This window comes from Corvus moneduloides, chromosome 3 (assembly GCF_009650955.1).
Source record: "Corvus moneduloides isolate bCorMon1 chromosome 3, bCorMon1.pri, whole genome shotgun sequence".
Lineage (NCBI taxonomy): Eukaryota > Metazoa > Chordata > Aves > Passeriformes > Corvidae > Corvus > Corvus moneduloides.
The window spans coordinates 60,473,222-60,495,298 of NC_045478.1; the positions used below are offsets into that span (position 1 = coordinate 60,473,222).

The 22,077-nt window shown below is 46.1% G+C and overlaps 1 protein-coding gene across 1 annotated transcript in view; it reads right to left on the reverse strand.

The window, feature by feature from the left end:
* Nucleotides 1-21,849, reverse strand: part of FNDC1 (fibronectin type III domain containing 1) — a 60,551-nt gene extending 38,702 nt beyond the window's left edge. The window contains exon 1 of the mRNA XM_032103880.1: nucleotides 21,780-21,849. Coding sequence (XP_031959771.1) covers nucleotides 21,780-21,849 — 70 coding nt within the window. The remainder of the gene's footprint in view (nucleotides 1-21,779) is intronic.
* Between the last annotated feature and the right edge of the window lie 228 nt (nucleotides 21,850-22,077).

Sequence of the window (22,077 nt, forward strand, 5' to 3'; positions counted from 1 at the left end):
CTGCTGATCCATCAAAAACAGCTTTTTTGTGTGAAGTCTGTGCCAGGCTTTACTAGAAAGGGATTTTTCATAAAAAATGAAGAGCACCAGCAGGAGCTCACCATAACCCGGGAGCCATCAGTCTGGTCTGGAATAAGAAGATGAATCTGGGTTCACACCTCCTCATACAAGTACCTACCAAGTTGCTGTCCCACCACGTTTAGACATGCCAAAGGGTCAGCACTTCCCAGTCAAAAGGACATTTCACACTCCTTAAGTCCCCAACAGAGCCACTGTCTCCTGCAGTCACAGCCCCTGCACCTCACCATTCTCTTGTCCTGGTCTCCTGCTCTCATCTTGGCTCTGGGAAAAAAATGTGGATTTCCATGAGGACGGTAACCCTAGGACTGCAGAGACTGAGCCACAAAAAAACTCATTGTGTCCTAAAGACCAGAGTTTTGTCCTCCTGGCAAGGCTCATTCATGTTAAAAAAAATCCCTCAAAACCACCACTGCCACCACCACCACCAAAAATCTCAACAAAAAATAAAACTGAACTAAACAAGCTACACTCACCAGAGAAGGGATAGGAGAAGGAAGAAATAAATCCCATGCATCATTTAAGTCATTCAACTCCTAATGTAGTCCCTTCCTGTGGGGATACTGAACTTCCCAGGAACAATAGTCTTAAACAGTCCTAATAGAATTAGCTACCAAGTACTTGACTGAACTTAATGTTGAATCTTCCTAATCTGCCCATTATTTACCCCTGTAAATATCCCTTAAGTATTTTTTCTCTTTTGTTCCAAAACTGATTTAACAGCTTTCTGGACCTCCACTCTAGTCAAACTAAATCAACTGGTAATCATCTTCAGAACTCATCTAAAGAGCTACCTGCAAGTACATTAAAATAAAATGCTTTTCTATATTCTGGAAAATGAGAGTCACTCCCTTGTACTCTCTTCAGTACAGAAATCCAATATTACTTAGAACTGCAGGAATCTGTGTATAGTACCTTGACCCCAAAAAATTCAGGGCTGATTAAAGCCTTGGTATTGACTTTTCACAGATTAACTGTCTACAAGTATTGCCAAAATTTCTCTGTGTGTCAGTACTGTAGGAAAGCATTTTCTCAATTATGTAAGCCCAAAGCACAAGGTCTAAGCTGAGGGTAAAACATCCTCTGAACAACCACACAAGGAGGCAGCTTGCACTTGCCAAATCATACAGATTCTTCAGAGGGTCTCATCAATTATCTAGCAAAGGAAAACACAAAATAGCTCCAGAAGAAAAAGGAAGTACTGACCCCTAGCAATCAATCTATAACTGCAGGGGAAAACATACCAAGTGACTCAAACCTATTAAGATACAAGAACAAAACGTAGTTGAAATTTGAGGTCACAAAAAATCAGGCACTTCAATTTACCAGCACAAGTCTAGATACAAATTTTTCCTTTTGTCTTCCATAGTCAACAAAAACTTTTCTACACTTTGCTTCTATGTGCCGTAACTTCATGAGTGGAAAACTGGACCTATAAAATGTGTTCTGCTGCAGAGATAAGACATAACTTGGCACAGTAAGTAGACAATATCCATATAGTTTATAAAAAACTATCAATCTCTCTTTTCCCTTCAGACAGAAGTCTGGGAGACTGAGTGACCCAGCCAGGGGCAAAGTAACAGCTGGCAGGCAGAAATTGTAGCTGCTGAGAGATAACAAAGTCATCAGAAAAGGCCAAAAATGGTAGCTGGCAAATGAAATCCTGCAACGGGCAACTTGACCAAAAATCATCATAGGCTGCACTGCCGCAGCAAACTGGTGGAACTTGGGAGTTTTTTTAGGGGCAAGGTGGTGTTTTGTGTTATTTTAAATTAAGTTCTAAGCATCAAATGAGACTTACTGATTCTGAACCCTGTGCTTGAGACTACTGCTGCTTTACCAGACATAACAGTATGAAAGAGTAAAGAAAAAGTGCCGAACTGCTCAGTTCATTCATCCTCCTCAAAGAGTAGATCCCTGTCTTAAGAAGTCCTTAATTATTCCCTAAGCTCAACCAATTGTCCTCTGAGGTAAGAACCTTGCACGACTGACCATCTGCAATCCTATTTCACAGCTGAGCAACTCAGTTTATGGACACCCTGCAGTTTTCCTCTCAAAACCCACCACCAGGACTAGAAATGTACCTCAGCCAGATTCCTCAGCCAGTGGTTCCTAGATTTCTGAGCTATTTCTTTGGAAAACAACACTCTATATGCTATGCATTCCATAAGCGTCCAAGCCCTACCACCATGAAGGTGTCACCTGTACTTGCAGCAAAAAATGATAGGTAATTCATGAACAGAAAAAAAAAGAGGCATTATATTTTGACTCTTCAGCTGGTAACTCTAAATTTAACTCCATTTGTGAGGTGAGACTCTTCGTAAAACATTCACACTCATATTGGCCACTCCTAGATGTAACCGCTTGAGCGGTGACACTCAAGTTCAGGACACACACGCCAAACACATCCTAAGGCAACTCTACAGGTGCCCTGTTTTTGGCAACTTGTGAAACCAAGCCAGGATTCTGCCCAGGGGTGCTGAAAGACTGAGGGATGCCACCCCCACAGAAAGGACCAGGGCAGCCTGCGAGTAAAGCCCCACACTTACGTGTCAGTGTTCATGTATTGGGTGTATCATGGCCAGACCTTACCAGAAAAAAGTTTATTGTTTTCAAAAATACTTTGCAACATGATCACTTCTGTCTTCTTCACGACCCCGACAGGTGCTATTTTCCACATGGTGCTCTACCATCTTCCAGTAGGTAAATCACTTTGTAGATTGGCTTTAAGGGTTGGGGCAATTCTGATACACCATCTTATTTTCTCACCCTATTTGAAATAGGTTATGAAACAGTGTATTTGAAAAGGTGAAAGCAGAGCTTTACTAGCAAAGCCAGACATCTAAGCTCTTCAGTCCTTGGTGCAACTTAAGGTTTTCAAACTTTGTTGATTAGTCATGAACAGGAAAAGAAAAATGTCATTTTACTGTAACTGAAGAGCACAGGGGAAAGAAAACATCACACGTTTCTCATCCAGCAAGCCACACAGGGGTGGCTGCTCTCCTCCTCATCTTCACATACTCTGACTGTTACCTGTCACCATACAGCTAACCCCAAGCCACATGAGCAGAAAAGGAAAGAAGAAAGAGGACAGACACAATATCACAGGAAGATACTAATTTTCCACCCAAAAATTAATGCCCCATGTCACTTTGGCAAAGTGTTACTGGAATTTTTTTAAGTTGATGGTTTGATGCAAATTTGGTTGAGAAAATGTGAGCAATTCCACCAGCTTCAATGAGGGCTGGACTGGGGCCATCCCAAGAAGAGTTCACTCTGCAAAGATATTTCCTGCAGTGGGTGAGCCAGCTCAAACAGTGCTGATGTGGCCCTCCGAACTGCGATGTGCTGACTGCTCTAAAGCTCAATGATTTCCTTCAGATCTGCCCTGGCACAGAGCAGAACACGAGCTCCAGTAGGGATCTTCAGAGCACTGCAGCAGTTAACACGTGTAAAAGCCTAAGTATGTGACCAGATGAAGTAGGACTGAAATGGGAGAACAAATCTACCCTGAGGCTTACTGGGTCGGCAGGTCCCCTAACGTTTTAAAATGCACTGTTAACCTTTTCCCAGTGTGGGCTAAACAACTCTTGCTGCTAATTTATACACTCAACATCAGATCTCCTCCTGGAAATAAGCTAATCAGTTAAAGCAGTAGAGTCAAGTGACATAAAAATCCTTTGTTTCTTGCAGAAAAAATAAAAAATCGTTTAGCACATTTCCACACGCTTCTGCTTGGCACAGAAAGCAGGGACTGGAACGCTTTCGTTCCTGCAAAGCACAATGGAATCTGTGCCATAATTCACTGGGCTCCAGTCAGGAGTTTTGGGCAGAGGACCAGTATCCAACGGTAATGTCTGATTTAAGGAAAGCGATTCATTATACATCTGTAGAGGAGTTACCTGGCATCTGGAGGACATTCTTTAAATTGACAGCATCAACAGAAGTTTCCAGTGCTCCCTTTGAAGAGCCCTCTGAATGCTAAGCACAGTGGACCAGGGCGTTTTCCAAACTCAAGAATGTAATTCTACACGATTAACACGTGTATTACGACTTAGGAAAAACCAACAGTGAGTTATTGAAGGCTTCACGTTCTCCCACTGACATCAATGCACAGGCTTCCTTCTGCATCAGTGACCTTTGAAGGGAGCCCACTGAGGCTGGGCTGTGTGTCTCTCACACCCACTGACTTTGGATGCCTCACATCTCGGCTTCTCCAATGATCAAACCACTGTGGTGGCAAAGGCCCCCAGGAACCCCACAAAGGCTGTCAGAGCACACTGCACTCATGGACCTGGTCTGCAAGTGCCTGTCCAGGGTGTTGTCCAACACCTGCCTGTTCAGTGAGTTGGAGAAAAGACGCTATTGGAGTGACAACAGCTTTGGGGACTCCTTGCAGGGACAGAGCAGGTGAAACCAGCTGGCAAAGGTACAGGGCTGCCCTCACCATTGCTGACTTCACCCAGAGGCTGAGCTGGGGGACTCCTTTTCATTAATTTATTGGGCTATAATTGTCTGTCTGTTCTCCCTGAAGACTGTGCCCTTGGTATCTTGCCCTAATCATCATCTTGCTCATCTACATCTGCTAGTGCATGTATACAGCCAAAACCTTTAAACTGCAAAAAATCATCGGTGACCATGTTGCTCATCAGGTAGGTATGGGCACAACAAAGAACTCCAGTATCAAAGCAAATGAAGCACACAGTCACTGCAACCACCTGTGAGGTACAGACAACAGGTATATGGTTGTGCACATTCCTTGCACGACATCTTCCTCTTGTCAGTCACCCTGAGGACAGAGCTGCCTTCTAACCCTGCTGCCTTGTAGGTGTGACTGGTTGGCTTGAACAGGCATGGTTTTAAAACTTGCATTTTCCATCTTTCCACATTCTTCTCAAGAGATGCTGTGGACAGTTACGCCTTAAAAACAGCCCCTTTGCTTTATTCTACATAGTCGTGTCACTACAGCATACATTTTTCACTTATAATCATCACTTGAAGACTGACATTAGTCTCACAAGCACTTAAAAATATCCCTCACCACATGCATTTGAGTTCTTTGATTCAAGAATTCATTCAAAAGTCTTCAGTGCTCTCCCAGCTTAAACCTTGGTAGTTCCCAGCTGAAGCCTTGGTAGCACACTTTGTCTCCAACTCATTTTGAAACCTACTCCTGCTCTGGAGGGATCAAGTCATTGCTCCTTTAGGTCCAATTGGAGAACAAAAACCCCTGAGAGTCCAGAAGAATTGAGCAGGTGTTTTGCACGCTCTCCTGGATGCACAGCTCTGGCCCTGAGGCTCCTTGTTGCCACTCTCACTAATGTGCATGGCCTGGTCTCCAAAACACATGGTTTACATCAGGCCACTGTTTCAGTTCCTGGAGAAATACAGCCCACTGCTCAACTCAGCAGCCACTTCTGGGAGAGTAAAACATGAAACCTATTCCAGCAGCAGGCCTCCTGAAAGCTTCCAAACATAAGGCAGTGAGATGGATATGGATGGATATAGCATACTCTGTAAATTCAGGCACAGTATGTAGGGGTGTCACCCTTCTAAAATAAAATCCTCAATCGCTAAGAGAAAAGGGAGCAGCATTTATGAAGAATGTACTTTGTATGTCATAAAAACTTTAATTATTCCCAATTCCCTAATAAGTACAAAACAGAAAAAGCTGATCATTTGGCAGACCCATTTCGGAAGTGTTTTTAAAACCAGCTACTCCAAAACCAGCACTGGAAGGTGGCTTTTAAACCTGCCACTCAAACTATCCTTGTGTCTAGATACATTTCCTCCACCTGGCCGTCTAATACTGACTTGCATTGATATTAGTCCATTTTTCTTTGGGCTCCTCATCAATGCATCTTTCAAGGTCCTGATAATATTATCTTGCATACATTTGAAGTATTTGAAGTTCTTCATCTGGTGAAAATAATTTTTTTTCTGGTGGATTGCTCTCTTTTACATGGCTTAACCATATCAACCAGAAATACTGCCAAAATGACTGACAACATAAGGATTTTTCTTCCTGTGCAGGACAGAGCCATAATTCCAACTCCAGCTGTTCCCTGAGAGTCCAGAAAACAGATGATTAGATGGTATCTTCAGCAGAATTAGGCTTACAGCCTTTAAGTTTCTGATAAAAAATAAAAATCAGATCTATAATATCTGAGTTTCAAATGTTAATGCAGGTATCCTTTCAATTTTTGTTTACTGACTTCAAGTCTAACCTTTTCTAAACTTAAAAATGGAAGACTGTAAGGAGGGACCGAATGCCTGTGGTACTCCACTTTGACCTGAAGCTCCCTGGCTTCACTGGAAACCTGTACTTTATCATGCCTGTCACTGAAAATTTAATTTGCAAGAAGGGGGACTCACTGATTTTACGGAAAAACAAGTTTATAGCAAAGCTCACCTATTTCTTTTACATCAACAAAGAGGAACAGCTTGAGGTGTCAATGGATCTGATAAAGCCATTGATCCCAAATGATTCCATACACACCCCTTCGACGCCTCACCTGCAGGATAAAGCAAGTATTAGTGCTTCTCTGCTGAAATGCACCTGAGGTTTCCCAGTGCTGACACAGCACTGCCTCACAGGACTCCTGGCTGTCTCAACTGGCAGCCCCTGTGACACTCAGATTCTTCCTAGTGGGCAAGAAACTCACATTCCTTGGCTTCATTGGATATTCAATTGTAGAAATAGCACAAATATCAACTTACAACATCTTAAGCCCTGTTTCTGAGCTAAATCAGAGCCTGAGGCTCCTTTAAATGGTGCAGTCTGAATTTAATCTGACTGCAATCACAAACATGACAAAAGCAGAGGATGAAGTTAAAACTGAGCTTGTTTTCTTCCAGATAATCCTTGTACCAGCTGTTCTTTATCCCTAGTCCAAAGTTCAGTGACAGGAAGGAAACCTGCCTGAGAAAATTAGAACATGAACCCACACCAAGCAACTCATGACATGGCAAGACACTGTCAGGAATAAAACACCCCTCTTCAAAGTCTGTGTCTTTCCACGCTGTGTTCGTGACTGTAGACACCACATTGTTTTACCTCCAATTTGTTCTTGTTTTCATATTCATGTTCTTTATTTACTATAAATTGTGGTAACTTCTGTGTGTAACAGTCTAAGATGAAGCACACACTACATCAAAATCATCTCAGGAAAGCTAAGAGCAAAAATAACATCACCACAAAGCTAACATACCTACAATTTTGGTTAGTTTCCTCTCGAAAATTAGGGACACCTGACTCATACTACTTTTTAATGCATATTTTTATTGTTAAAGAAGGTCTTGAAAATACACTGTCTATTGAAGAGAAGTGGACAGCACAGAAGATAAACCCACACACAACACATTCCTGAATACTTGGAAGCCACACCTTCCCTTGGCATCCCTGACTTCCAGCTGCGTGCATGCACCATCCTCACACTCTCCTCACAGCCACCTCTACAAAGGCTGGGGCCTTTAACAGCATTGGCCCTGGAAACACAGCTTAAACCATGTCAAAGAAGCCCGTTGGTACCACAAGTGGTAACACTCTCCATAATGGAGAGAACTGGGCTTTAAACACAGCTCACATTGCTCTCTCTGACTGCAGGAGAAGGTGGGAGAAGAAATCCCTGAGAGATTCCAAAGGCAGCAGGATCCCCCTGAGCAACTCCATGGCTCCTGAGGGCAGACCCAAGGGCACTCACACATCCATCTATCACTGGTGCCTGGGGCAAACTCATGGGTTTCAACAGGCTCTTCCATGCAAGCTCCTGGAGAGGAGAGGGCTTCCCTTTGCTCTCCACTACCCCAGTCTACTGCTTGTCCCTCAAACATTTCAAAGGCTGTTGGAGGAATGGGGATACTCTAAGTGCCACTTGGAACCCAGGCAGGATTTTGGCTGCACAATCCGTGATGAGCAGCAACACTCTTTCCTCTAACAACCTGGCAATTTCCATGACAACAGCAGAAGAAGGCATGAAGACAACACAAAGCTTGCACCAGGATGGATAATATCCCTCTTGTAAAGTACACTGACTCCCACACTGAGAGCTGTCACCTCTAAGACACAATCTCTACATGTGTTTCTATGAGAAAGAATTGACTGCTGGTACAAATGCACATGGTAAAATCCACCATGGCAGTAAGAAGAAACATCAGCTGCTAGCACTGCTCCATTTAACTGAAGTTTCTGGTACTTTCATGAAAACCTGGAATAAAACAGAGTATTTGCTCAGACTGACTTAGTCTCGGTGGCTTTCTCACATTCTGTGAAGCTGCCACTGAGGAAGTGTTTTCTTTAGAGATTTCCACATGAAAGAATATATGCAGAGCTTTCTTTAAGTTGAAGGTGAAACTGATGCTTCTCCACCCACAGCTGATGCCCACACAGGTATGGCTGGATGGGAAGGATGACAGGATTAGAAGCCCACAAATGCTCTTCTCTCCAGCACTGACACCAGCATGGAGCTTGTATGGTGCTGCCCTGCCCAGACTGGATGTGGGTCCTGGATGTGTGAGTTACGTTACTGCACTGCACTGCACTGCAGCTTGCCCACATTTATTCTCACCCCCACGCATGAGACAACTTATTTCCCTTTAGCTGGACCTCAATGGATACCCACAGGCGAGGTAGTAACAAAACGAGAGATTATTGTTTCTAGGCTGTCAGGCATCCCCTCCACCACTGCTCCCTCCCACCATGCCCGCAGCCTGAGGTAGCTTTGATGTGGCTTGGCAGGGGACACAAGTCAGAGCCAGAGCATGTGCTTCTGTGAGCCAACCTCTGTCCTGCTCCCCACAGCTATGGCCATAGATCTCCAGTAAGGAAAACACACCTATTAAAACTGCACTACTCATTAGGAGGCTAACTAAACCGTGGCATCTTTATGCTGTGCACCTGGATCATTTCTTATGAACCTAAATCTTCACTCCATTGCTCTCCTTTCATATCAGTGCAATCTTGTTAAAATCAGTGACATGCTACGGAAGCAGTCAAGTGAAGAATGATGCCCTGCTTGTTCAAAGGCTGAAGAAAACATTGTACGTAATTATCCTGATGGAAGATATGGGCTAGGCTTATGAGAAGTCACAGCAGGCAGCACAGTTCTCTTTCTGCACCAGCTTTCACTCCAACCTCATCAAGCAGTGGTCACCAACATCAATAAAGCGCAAAGCTTTGCATGTTTCGTTCATATTATTCACTTTATATGAGAATTTTATTTTTCATTAAATACTTCTATCCAAACACCCGATTTCCTTCCAAATTTCTCTCAGCTGTTGGTTGCTGGGATGTTTCATGGCCCTTCCTCAAACCAGGAGACAAATGGTAGCCTACAGCCTACTCTGTATTGGTTTGTGACAGGCTCTGGGAGGAAAGTGACAACTCTCAGTCACCTTCACCTTCACATCCCCTGAAAAACCTGTTCATCTTGGGCACTTGAACACCAGAAAGATATTTCTGAAATGAAGATTGGATTTGAATCCAAAGTGTTGGCAACCTGGATGCTGTGGCTCTGCTTTTAGTTCATTCCTTTATGCATACCACAGACTTCACCAAATCATGCTCAAGCATCCTACTTGCGGTTGGGGGGGTGGTTTACACCTCCCTCTGAAACCACCTCAATATAGATAGATACATTTGCTCCCGTACCCTATGAAATAGCACAGATTTTTTAATCTACTGGAGATTCATATGTTTATGTAAAGTCTTTCCATTCCATCTCTAGCTGAAGTGCATGTTCAATTTTCCATTCAAACCGCCAAAAATGCTTCAGACTCACAAGGTCAGAGAGTAGGAATTCAGGCTTCATCACTCATTGAAGGAAAAAAAAAAAATTAGAACACTCCATTTTTATTTCATATTTCAAAGCCTTTCATAAATCAGAAAAGTTGCTTTCCCAAGGTGCAGGTTTGCTAAGACCAAAACGCAGGCTCAATGTTAGTCTCTGCTCTTTCATTAGCAGCTCTCAGAGATTAAGTTTCTTCACAGAGACTGGAAAACATACATCTTAAAATAACATAGCCTTTGCTGCTTCCTCTTAATGGAAAATGCAAATAAAAACCACTAAAATATTATTTATCTGCCTCTAATATAAAACTGTTCACAATTCATGTCTTGAAATAACACCCGCTCTGATTCTTCTAAGTAACTTTTTTCCACATTATTTATTGCAAAAGCTCTTTCAGAAAGTACACACGTAGCTTTGTACCCTAAAAGGGAAGCTGGTGGCACACACTCCAAGGCTCCCAAAGTGCAAAACTCATAGATCCTAGATAAAGTGCATGCCAGGGAAATGGACACAATACTATTATTGCTATTCTTAGGAGCTCATATTAGGTTGGGCTCGTATAGACACAGATCTTCATTACTGATAAATTACTTTCTTATTTAATTTCATTTCCAAAGAGCAACTTTCTGCAGTCATGTTCAAAGCAATGTCTCCATGCAAAGCCCTGGGCTGTTTCACACATTATAAGCAGTTCTATCATAGCTGAGCAGACACAACTGTGACACACAGCAGCAGCCACCCGGATTCACCTCATCACGGTTTGTCACGCACTAGCTGGGACAGTTGGCAGAGATTTTACCCAATTAATACCCTTGAAAAGCATCTGAACATATCAAAAAGATGCAGTCACAGCTCTGCAGGTTTGCAAAAGAGAATCTATGCCATCTTCCTTGGGTTAGCCCAGGGATATCTAAAACTGAAAATACATGTATCTACATTGGTTTGGTCTCCAATGCTGAGGTGCAAGACTTGCAGCTTCTCCCCACAGAGCACAGAATATCCCTGACCAGTGGGATATACAGCAAGAGGAGCCTCTGGGAAAGAAAGTCAATCCTTCATGTTAACAAAGCCTCTGCAAAAATCAGGAGAGCAAGTCTCAGGAAGGGCTTCCAGAGTCTTTAACATGCCATAGCTAGCAGCCTGCTAGACCTGTACATTACTGATGTCCATGGACTCCTATTTTATGCTATTTATGTTTGGTGTTTGAACACCCAAAGTAGGAGATTTGGAAGGATGGATGCAGTGGAAGGATGTATTGATGCAGCCCACTCTCCGACTGCTGCTGGGTGACCTGTGACACTGAGCTGACACTGGTGCAGTTCAGAGGAATGAAGCTTTCTAATACCAAAACACCCACCCAGCATTGCCTGCTCTGCTTGTGAGCTCTGAACCACCCATCACCAATGCTGGTGACCTATAATGAGGTAGTGAGGAACAATAATTCCCCTTCTCTTCAAACCTGAGCTTCTGAGGAAAACCAACCCTTACTTCTGTGGCAGTGGTATCCTCTCCTGTCGCAGGGCTTTGCCTACATCTATATGGCATGCAAGGACATGTTACTCAGTTATGGCAGCCTGAATCTGGGTGTTCTGTGTGGCCAGTGGGAAGCAGGCCTGCAACAACAGCAGAGACAAAGTCCTACCCTGGATCCCTCAAAACAAGGCTGGCTGCTAAGGGCAAGGCAAAGAAATTTGCACTATTTTACAAGTAGCTTAAGCAACTTGCTACCGTTTTGTGGGTTGGCCATCTGCTACCATTCAGTAGCACAAACATTTTGCTAAAGCTGCAAAGCTTCCTGAAACACAGTGATTTCCTTCCATACAAAGGGGCCCCAAATTACTCAAAAGCTCCTACAGACATTTTTAAGTTTCAGTATTTGCCTTCTCAGTTTTTATAGGGACTGCTTGCAACCATAACAAAAGTTTGGAGGCTTTAAAAATGTATTTATATAGCACAAGTAGAGAAAAAATATATTTGCAGAAGGTCTAACTGCTGAAAAAGCCAAATGGCTCATTTCACATTGCCAAAAATCTTGCAAACTCTGTGTCTAATTTTATGAGGTTCTTATGTTTGGATTCATAGGGTCTGTTTCTGCCACCCTTACTGAAATTACTAGCAGCTTGTTCTGTAAGGGTCTTTTTAGATTTTTAGAAAAATCTTGCTTCTCCCAAAGGAAAGCAACAAGTAGAAAGGTAGGCATGTGCTAAAAATAATTCCCCCTGTCTTCAGGCACACCACCTTCCTTCAGAAACATCCATACTAACTCATCAGATATTCTGATGCTTACTCCCACCAGACCAAGAGGTCCATCAGTTACCTGAGCTCTCACTTCAGCTTTCTCAACTGAGCTGAATCCTTCCTCTCTCTCTGCTGGTGGTCCAAAAAAAAAAAAAAAAAAAAAAAAAAAAATCTTGCTTTCTCTTGTATTTCCTTCTCCCTTCCCTCTGTTGACACGTGCATGAACATTTCCTTCCCTCCACTCCTAAAGGCAGTATGGACACCATCCTCTCCCAGACACACTCCCCCTGTGCTGCTGTTCAGGCAGAGCTGTTCAGGCAGAGCTGTGCCCACACCACGCTGCCTGTGACTGCTCTGTGCTAGCATAACACAGGACAGCTGGCTTGTCACCACCACAAGGAAAGACTTAAGCCAATGCAAGGCCATTTCTCTTTTAACTTCACTTAAGTTGTGGTTTGAAATCTGTTTCCATCCCTCCAAGGTTTCACACTTATTCCCATTCCCACATCACACCATCAGCTGCAGGTTTCCAGCCTGACCTGCACAATGAGATACCAAACACAACCAGAATCCCACAATGTCTCATAGCACTCACCATCCCTCCCTGAGAGTAATTTAAACAGTTGTTTTGCAGAGGAAAGTAAGTGTGTGTGCAGAGGTGTCTGGCCCTCGGCAATCAGCACTTCCAAGGGCCATGGCACATCCTGCACTGGGGGCTGACATGCAGGGAGGGCAGATGAGGTGCACATATGTTCTGAGACATCTTGTGCCAACAAACTTGCACTCAGCAACTGAACTCCAGCAGCTCTGACCTGACTGGGAAGGGCTTTCATGAAGACATGTACACTGCCCACTGAGCATTCAGTCCCCTGACTCCCATGTACTCTGCATGTACTCAGGCTCTTGGAGGACTGGCTTGATCTACAGTAGCTATTAAGAGTGAAGAAAAGGAACTCAGTGCCCTGGCACAGCAATCATCACATGGCAAACACAATAATACATTACTGCACACATGTAACATGAAAATTCATCTTGCTAATATTGCTGTTTAAGGTTTAGACTTTCTAGGTTTTCAATACTGCTGCTGCTCCATCACAGAAGATCTTTTCTGTTTAATTTCATTTTCTCTTGACTTTGTTTCTTTGTAAAGACAGCAATTTTGCTTTGGCATACATTCAGCTTTGGGCAATTGGGCAACTCACAAGATATCAGTCATTACTTCTTGTTTGGAAAATTTGAAGTAGAAGAGAGTAGGGTATTAGGTTGGGCAGTTCTTCAGCACTGCAGCATGGGAAAAAGCATTCAACTCATTTTTAAACCAGGGCCAGTGGAGCTCGGGAAAGATGAGATGTCACTTTGAAAGTTTGTCTTAGACCTTTGAATGAAACCAGGCCTTGTGATCCCCAACCCACATCCCCAGTAACACCACCTTAGACACGTGTCAAATACACATATTAAAAATACATGTGATCTGAAATCATCCTGAAGTCTCAGACCAGCAAAGCCAAATGGACGAGTTCCACGGCTGCCATTTGGTTTTAAATTTTTTATAGCACCTCTTCTTTGGGAGACCAGAAACATCAAACCAACGGCACAGCTGGTGTCATACGTGAAATCCCTATTTGTGCTTGGTCTTTGCATATTAAGTGCTTTAATTAATTAATTTTGAGTTAAATATTTTTAGAGTAAATCTTCAAATTAACCCATCAGCCCAGGTACAAAAATCCAGTTCCATTATCAGTGTTTTCAATTGTTCAAAATAGTTTATTAAGAGAGTTGCACCCTTCCCAGTTAAAAATTCCCCAGTTAAAAATCACCAACTTGCCCCTTTCAAACTTCAAACCACCGGTACACCATAAGAGTTACCTTTCCTGTGTTTACTGTATACTTTTACAAGTGTTTTAAGATGTGTTGGATGTATTTTAATACCTTTTTTAGGTGTTTTCACTTGCATTCTGATTCCAAGGCCAAAAACCCCAGTTCTAACAGCCAGCAGCTATTTTTAGCCATAGAGCCATTACTCTGCAGGCAAGCTCCAAGGCAACCTGAATACCTGAATTTTAATGAAGGCATTGTAGCTCCCTTATCTCAACTAATATCACCCCTCTGACAACGATGAGCCATTGGTGGATAGAGATATCTATCAAAGGGAAAGAACCAATCACTTACAACCGAAGGGGCGGGTTGTGGGCAGAGTGGGGAGGAGCAAAGACACTATAAAAAGAACGAGGCAGAGAGGCGGGGTCTCTTTCCCCTCTCGCTCTCTGCAGGCTAGCTGTGGGGGACGCCAGTGCTGGGTGTTAAAAGCCTACTCCTATTAAGGAGCCGTTAGTCATTTTTTCCTGACTTTGGACCAGCTAAAAGTCAGCCCAGCACTGCAAGTTCTTTTTCTCTACCTGAGGTCTAGTGCTGTCTCAGCCAGAAGATCTCAAATCCCTGCGCTCCTGGGGCATACCATCTACCGAGCCGTAGGATCCCAAATTTTTGTATTTTTCTAATTTCTGTAATTTTTCAATTTTTCTGTTTTCAATAAATTAATCTTTTTAAGAGTTGTGTCATTTCTCACAGCTGGGACAAAGGCTGACACGAAGCTCAGCTGATGCAGACAGCAAGGCTGCAAACACGTAACCCAGAGCATCCACTCCTGCAAAGTGCAGCGAGCCCTTGGCCGAGGCACCGGATCGCTGTCGGCTTCACACTGCTGCAGCCTCTTGGCTCCTGAGCTGAGGGCCATCTGCAATGCATCCCATGCTAAAGACCACACAAGTACGTCACCAAACTCGGCATGGCTTCAAAAGGTGATGAAAAGGAAAGACATGCAGACTATGTGAAAGTGCAGCTTAATTGGTCACGCAGAGTCAGATTCTGAAGCCCTTAGGTACTTCCATGGGGCTGCCACATGAAGCAAGACACTACCCAGCAGGAGTTACAGCATCTAAATCCAGCTCTCCATCTATCTGGCTACAGCCTGTGTCCTGCAGTGCTCTCAGAGCTGCCCGAAGATCTCAGCAGCAAAGGCAAAATTAAACACTGTCTTCCTGAGGCTGAAAACATGAAGCCTGGCTACTTCTCAGGCTGCAGGGTGGGTGCTAGGGGTGGGCACTGGGTGCTGCTCCCACACTCCCCTCCCTCAGCAGCAGGAGCATCCAGGGGCTCTGAGAGGGCTGGCCAGGCAGATGGCAGGGCTTGGGGCTGGACTCTGGGTATCACAAGCTTCCAGCCATGGCAGCATGTTTTGCCAGTTACATCTGCTTCTTTCCATTGCGGGAATTTTAAGGTAAACTCAGTAGTTTTTCCTTGGTACCTAAACCCTTCTGTACAGCCTTTCAAGGATGCCACTCTGAAAGAAGGGATTAAGGTCTTCATAATAGAACACTAAAACAAATTATATTGACTATTCAATTTCTCTTATTTCTGTCTTCTTTTTAGAGACAAGGAAACACTAACATTCCAGCTCCAGCCATCCTGCACTTTTTCCCAAAAAGAAGTTTCAGTCAAAATATTGCATCCAACTATACAGTAAACATGACTAATAACCATTTGAAGAGTGGCCTCTTATTTTACAGCAAATGTACAACCAACTCCTGCAATGGAAAAATAATCAGTTTAGCGCAGGAAGAATACAACAGTTGGAAAGATTTGCTGGAACCAGGACCACTGCGAGATGCCCAAAAGGACTTAAAAACTATGTAATAGTGAAATAGCTGCACTGGAACTGTGAAACATGAACACACTCCACAGCCCTCAAAGAGTACTTTACTCTGTTTAATGAAGAGCTGATTTGATGACTGAGTTACTCAATGAAGAGGGCTGATTTAAAATGCACACTTCTCCAGACCACTTTTTAATACGTACATAGTTAAATTTGGATCTACGTTTTATGTGTTCTTCCAGGATGAGGAGAAGCTTGGACTGCCTTTCTTACCACAGGATTTCAGCATTACATTTGATGTAACTAACAATTTCTCTTTGTTTAGGAAAAGCTCTCTGTTTAGAGCACACAATTTCTATATGTCTTGGGTCTTTCTTCCACTTTTCCTTGCTTCACCACTCCTTGAAACTATTTGCGTTAAATACAGGCCTGCCAAATGCAAGCACCTATACTTGGTGGAGTACACCATGGAGACACATGCAGGCTGATTTCAGAGGCACTGACAAGTGCTCAGCTCTCAGCACAGCACAGCAATGTGACACAGCCAGGGCACACAACCCAGCCTGGCACGTGGGACAAGCTGCTGTCTCCCACTGCGCAGACGTCATTTATGAAAAGCTAATTAATGGTGGGCCACAGCTTACAAGTTCAATGAGAGTGAGGTACAGGGACTGCTGCTTGAGAAAGGTACAATTTAACCCAGAGAGATTTTAACTATCCTGAAAGTGCTGTGAACAGAACAAAACATGCTGAAGTTTAAACACACATTTGCAGAAAACCTGAGTAGGAGAGAAGACCTTACACGACATCCCAGACAGCAGTTCCAGGGAACTGGGGAGGAGGAATTGCCATTTCCAGAGCTACGTGACCCAGAAGCCACATGCCTTAGGAGGGCAGGACACAGGACAAGAGGTGTGGAGAGAGGTGGGTACCAGGTCCCATCCAGCAGAGAGGAGGCAGAGGGAGCTCAGCAGCCTGCACAGGTCTTGCTGGGGACCAGAAGCACATGAGCTGTCAGCACAACCTCTCATCTCCCCACCCAAATCAAGACCATGCAATGAAGGAGACACTGCAAACACTGTTTGATGTCGCTCTTGTTAACTCTGCTACGGGTACAGTAGTTAAGCACTCAACCATGTGGTACACTGTGGAAAAAGTTATTTTTCATTACAAGCTTGTCTAAAGAGGAACCAGGGAAAGCAGACACTTTCCAGGTGCTTGTACATCCCCCATAGGAAATTACTCCAACTACAGAGGTGCTGCAGGCAAAAGCTCAAGTAAGAATAAATGTGAGAGCTGGGATCAGAGTGTGCATTATCAATCTAGCCAGGTACAACGGCAGCACAGAATCCCGCTGGTCTAAATGCCTCTTTGGTAAGAGCAAGCAGTGGAGATGCAGGACTAAACCACACCACCCCTTTAAATCCCTAGGCATCCACAGCATGGAGGAAAGTTAAGGAACGTGTGTCCTGAGACTCAGAGAACAGACAGCAAAGCAGATCTCAGCAGTTCTTGTTGGTTTTTTTTTTTAATCTTGTGCTATTTAAGCCACTGTCTTGATCTTGGCAGTGCTTATTTTGGCACTTCAGTTTGTGAACATTCAACACAGACTGTAGGTTTTGCAGCCAACAGTGAAACAGAATAAACAGCAGTATAGCAAACACATATAAGAAAATGTAAACATGATTTCAAAGGCTTTCTATTGGGTCATGCACAGCAAAGGATTTTTCAGACAACCTCACATTTCTTCTAGACACCCATCACTCCTCTACTGACCTGAAAATGTAAGCCGTACCACTCCTCAGGGGCTATGGTGTTAGTTCAAACATAGCCAAAACGCAAGTTCTCAACCCACGTGGAAGCAAAATACTTGGGCTTCTCATGAGACAGAGGGAAAGGATCTGCTCAGGTTCAGTATCTGCTGCTCCCCTCTGGATTTCACTGCCTCACAGCCCAGCAGTTCATTGCTCTCTCTCGTGCTGGGCAGGGGCACTGGCTGGAGAAGTGAAGCCATCTTTCTCATCTTGGGGAATAATGAAAACACTCATAGATCCAAGTGAATTAAATTTCAACTGCATTCAAAGGAATAAAAACAATCCCGCAGTGCAGCACACCAGTGAAACTGTTGCTGCTTTAGGGAGCTGTAAAAGAGAAATGACACGTGGCAGAAAAAGAAAGGTAGGGGTAGAAAAAGACAACAGGGAGTGCTTGCACCTCCCTGAGGGATCAGTGCAGAGTCTGCAGGGCTGGGAGAACCCTCTCAGGGCTGCACAAAAGTGTGGTACACCTGCAGCTTGGGGGAGAAAATAGCAGCATGGAGCTTCCCACAAGGAAGGCACATCAATGTCCACACCATTCACTCTGGAGAAGTGACCACTTCTCCAGCTTAGTGCATTAGCACTCTGCAGGAGACATACCTAGCATCTGTGCTCCCTTCCTCTTTCCTCGCAGAAAGCACAACCAAAGGTAAACGTTCCCATGATACATGCATGCCCCTAGCTACGGTTCACTTGGGCAGGCAAAGAGGGAAGTAAAGGAACACTAATTTATGAAGACAGGTAACTCAAGTTAAGCAAGATAAGCAGATCCTGACACTTCAAAACTAAGGGGGAAAAAAAAAGTGTTGATTTGGCTGCATTTTTTTGCATATTTGGGATCACACCGAGGCTACTGAACACGGGTTCACTCTAGAGGTCTTTGGTTACGAAAAGGTTCCAGTCCTGATTATACCTGAGCTGCAACAGCATAAATTTAAGAGACCTAATGCCTGGTGCCAGCACATCCCAATGCCAACTTAGCCACACTCCTGAGCACTTCCTCAGTGACAGAGGGAGATATGTGACATAACTCCTAGCTAGAGAAACCATGGATCCTAGACATGCACCAGAAACTGAGCCTGAAGGAAATACTGCTGTTCTTCGTTGATGTGAAGACAACAGCCCACATGCAGACAACTGCATAAAATTTGAAGCAGATCTAAAGTCCAACCCAAGTTATCTTGAGAACTTTAGAAGTCACATTTAAGTGTCCTACATGGGAAATATGAGCACTGAATGTGTCTGAGGTATATTTTGGGGCAATTGAATGCTCACTCAACACAGCGGATCATAGAGACAAGATCCTATTCCCCCTGCTGGCATGTCTTTGTCTTGCTGCATTATCTACTCAGCCCCCCTCTAACTTCTTTCTGTATAGATCAGCTTCTGAAAGCATCTTCTTAACCATATGTCCAGCCAAAATCAGTCTGCGTGCTGTCTGAAGAGCTGGAATCACAGACTTGGACAGCACAGGAGCTTTCATACATCTGACACACCCAGAGACTGGTACAGAGCTATACAGTTAAGACCATTACAGCACTGTCCTAAATAACTGAGAAGATACATTCCTTAGAGCTAAATGAAGTGGAAAGTTTCCTTGGAGACCTTTCTGCTTTCTCTGCTTATGTCAGACAGTCTAGACACGGAAGGAAAATGAGAGTTAGTATTGCTGTCAGAAAGGCTCGTGCTCTGAGCATAGCCTCTTCTTAATGTTTCTCCCAAGTGTCTCTCACTGGCCACAGGTGGGGCTTGTTTGTCTAAGCTAATAAGGTGGGTTTATATAGCAGGACTGTTTTCCATAGTCAGTATCCATTCTTCCCCACATGGGATCTGGCAGCAAGGAACAAATCTCTCTTGGCAGTACACAAAGCGGATCTGCCCCCTAAGCTGGCTCCAGCACAACACCCTTCTCTTACGCTTTCTTGGCTCGAGGATTGCCACAACAATCCTGGGCACAGGCCCCACACTGACTTTCCATTTTGATAAACAGAGCACAGTCAATGACAGCACCAGCCCAATGCCAGACCCTCACTGGGGAAAACTCTTTCCTTTCTTTCCACAGACGAAACTTGAAGGGCTCTTTCACTTCGCTGGAGCCCATCCACTGAGCCAAGGCAGCCTCCCTGTCTCCCAGACACGGCACTTGGACAAAGGCTCCAAAGTGCAGAGTCAGTTTGGGACAGGTCCCCTAGACAGAGCACATGCAGTGAAGGTGGTCGGCAGGGACCATTTCAAACACAGCTAGAAGGTGAGAAAGCAGGACCAAGGGCAGCAAAAATGCTCAGCAATGGCTTTTACCCCAAGAAAGAGCTCCAGGATCCACCAGCCCTCCTACCTGAGGCTGCACTTGTTCAGGACACAGTCTGTGTTTAGTAGCTTATAAACCACTCTCTAGACTGGAGAAGGAAAGTGGTGCCCATTCAATGTGGCCAGCACACCCCCAAGGACAGGGAGCACACATGCAGCCCACATCCAGTCCTGTACAGCCACTCTGGGGTTAACAACAGTATTCCCACTCCAGCAGGTTTTGGTGTGCTCCAGAGTTCCATAGCTGGGAACCACACAGAGCTCTGTGCAACACTATGCCAACACATTTGGGTTTGTTCAGAAATTGGCCTAATTTCTACAGCACATTGGTGTGGGACTGCAAACAAGGAAAGACTATATGGATATTACATGCAAAATTTTTAGTGAAGGATCAGAATCTCCAAGAATCACTTTACACAGTCAGGGAAGCAATAGCCTGCAAGCACTCAACAGTTAAAACTTTTCCTCAGAAACTATGACACTTCCCATGGATATTTCCCTCAACAGCAGAACACAAACTCCTCTGCTCCCTTCCCTCCTCCTCTCACTTGCCAGTAGGCAGCCCCGAGATCCAATTCCCCCTCCATTTACCACTGCCACAAGGGAGCAGTATTATAAATCCGCTTCCGGGGGTGTGATCCCAAGCTTAACCTGGATGGGCATAGCAAATTACAGAAAGAAAGATTGCGGTTCCAGGTTAAACAGATCATTCCTTTCCGGTTGTTTAGCTGCACACTAAAACTCACCAGGAGCCACGGGTGACATGAAGTCCCGGGCTCTGCTGCACAGCCCAGAGCTGCAGGGAGGGTTGGGGAGGATGCTGTCGTCCTTGGCTGGCTCCTCTGCAACTACAGCACGGGGCTGGAGATGGGACAGCCGCCACATCCGGAGCCTGGGGACAAGTGTCCCTGTGCCGCTATGGCCACTGTAGCCCCAACAGATAGAACCTGGCGCTGAAATGCCTCCGTATGTGTGTCTGTACCTGTCTTCAGCCGTGCTCTAGTGCAGACCTCGCGGGTACAAGCTGAGGAGATTCGGTTCGGCATTGCCTGCGGTGCAAAAAGTGCCGCGGGGGCTGCAGTGAACGTACACTGCTTCCACAAGGGAAAGGACGGGGCAGATCTGCCACTGCCTCCCACAACCCCACCTCCAGAGCAGCTTAAACCGGAGGCTGAGAGCCCGGAGAACTCTGACAGCAGCGCCAGCCTCGCCCAGGCTGATACAGGGTTCGATCCACAGGACTCCGGCGGCGGTAACGAAGAGAAGAGGGATCTCTCCTGCCTTCCCAGGGAGATGCAGCGCTGGGCTGCCCGGTGTCAGTGCCGCTAACCGCGCGAGCGCCGCTCCTCAGCAGAGCCCAGACGGGACGATGGAACCAGCACGCGGTTCCAGCGGTAAAAAGGCATCCACGGGCTGAAGGCAAGCGGGAGGCTGTCACCCTCCGGTGCCCTCTGCTCACGTCTGGCCGCGAGCGTCCTTGTGGGCTGCAGCCCTGCGCTCCGGAGCAGCGGGCTAACCCCCGGAAGGTCCTGGCCGCTCTCCGAGAGCCGGGTGACCCTCGGTGCCGAGGCGAACCCGGCTTTGCAGCTCCCCTGCCCGCTCGGGTCTCCCTCCGCGCCCGCGGGGGGCACCGGCCGAGGGGCCCGCACAAACGGGGCAGAGGCAGGTGCCTCCGCCGGGGCAGGGAGGCGGCCGGCTCGGCCAGGGTGTCCCCCGCGATGCCGCCGCGGTCCCTGTCCCCGTGCCGGGCGAGGGCAGAGAGCGGCGCCGCTGGGCATCTCCAAGCACCGTGTCACCCGTGAGCCCCCCGGCCCGCGGCACCTCCCGCCCCACGCCGCCGGGCAGCGACACGCGTGGGACGGCAGGCGCTCACCCCCGCGCGGGGTGGCTCCCGCGTACCTGGCAGGGCGGCGGGCAGCAGGGCGGCCAGGAGCAGCAGGGCGGCCCAGGGGCCGGCGGGCCCCGCCATGAGGCCGGGGGCGCGGGGCGCGGGCGGCGGGAGCGGCGGGGCGCGGAGCTGCCGCCCGCCCGGCGAACGTCTCGGCGGGGCTGCCCCGCTGCTGCCTGCGCGCCCCGCCGTCTCCTCCTCCCGGGCTGCCGGGACACTGCAGCGGGGCGGCCCCGCGGAGGCGGGAGCTGGCCCTCCGCCCCCCGCGGCGCCCCGGCCCCGGCCCGCCCGGCGCCCCGGCCCGCCCCG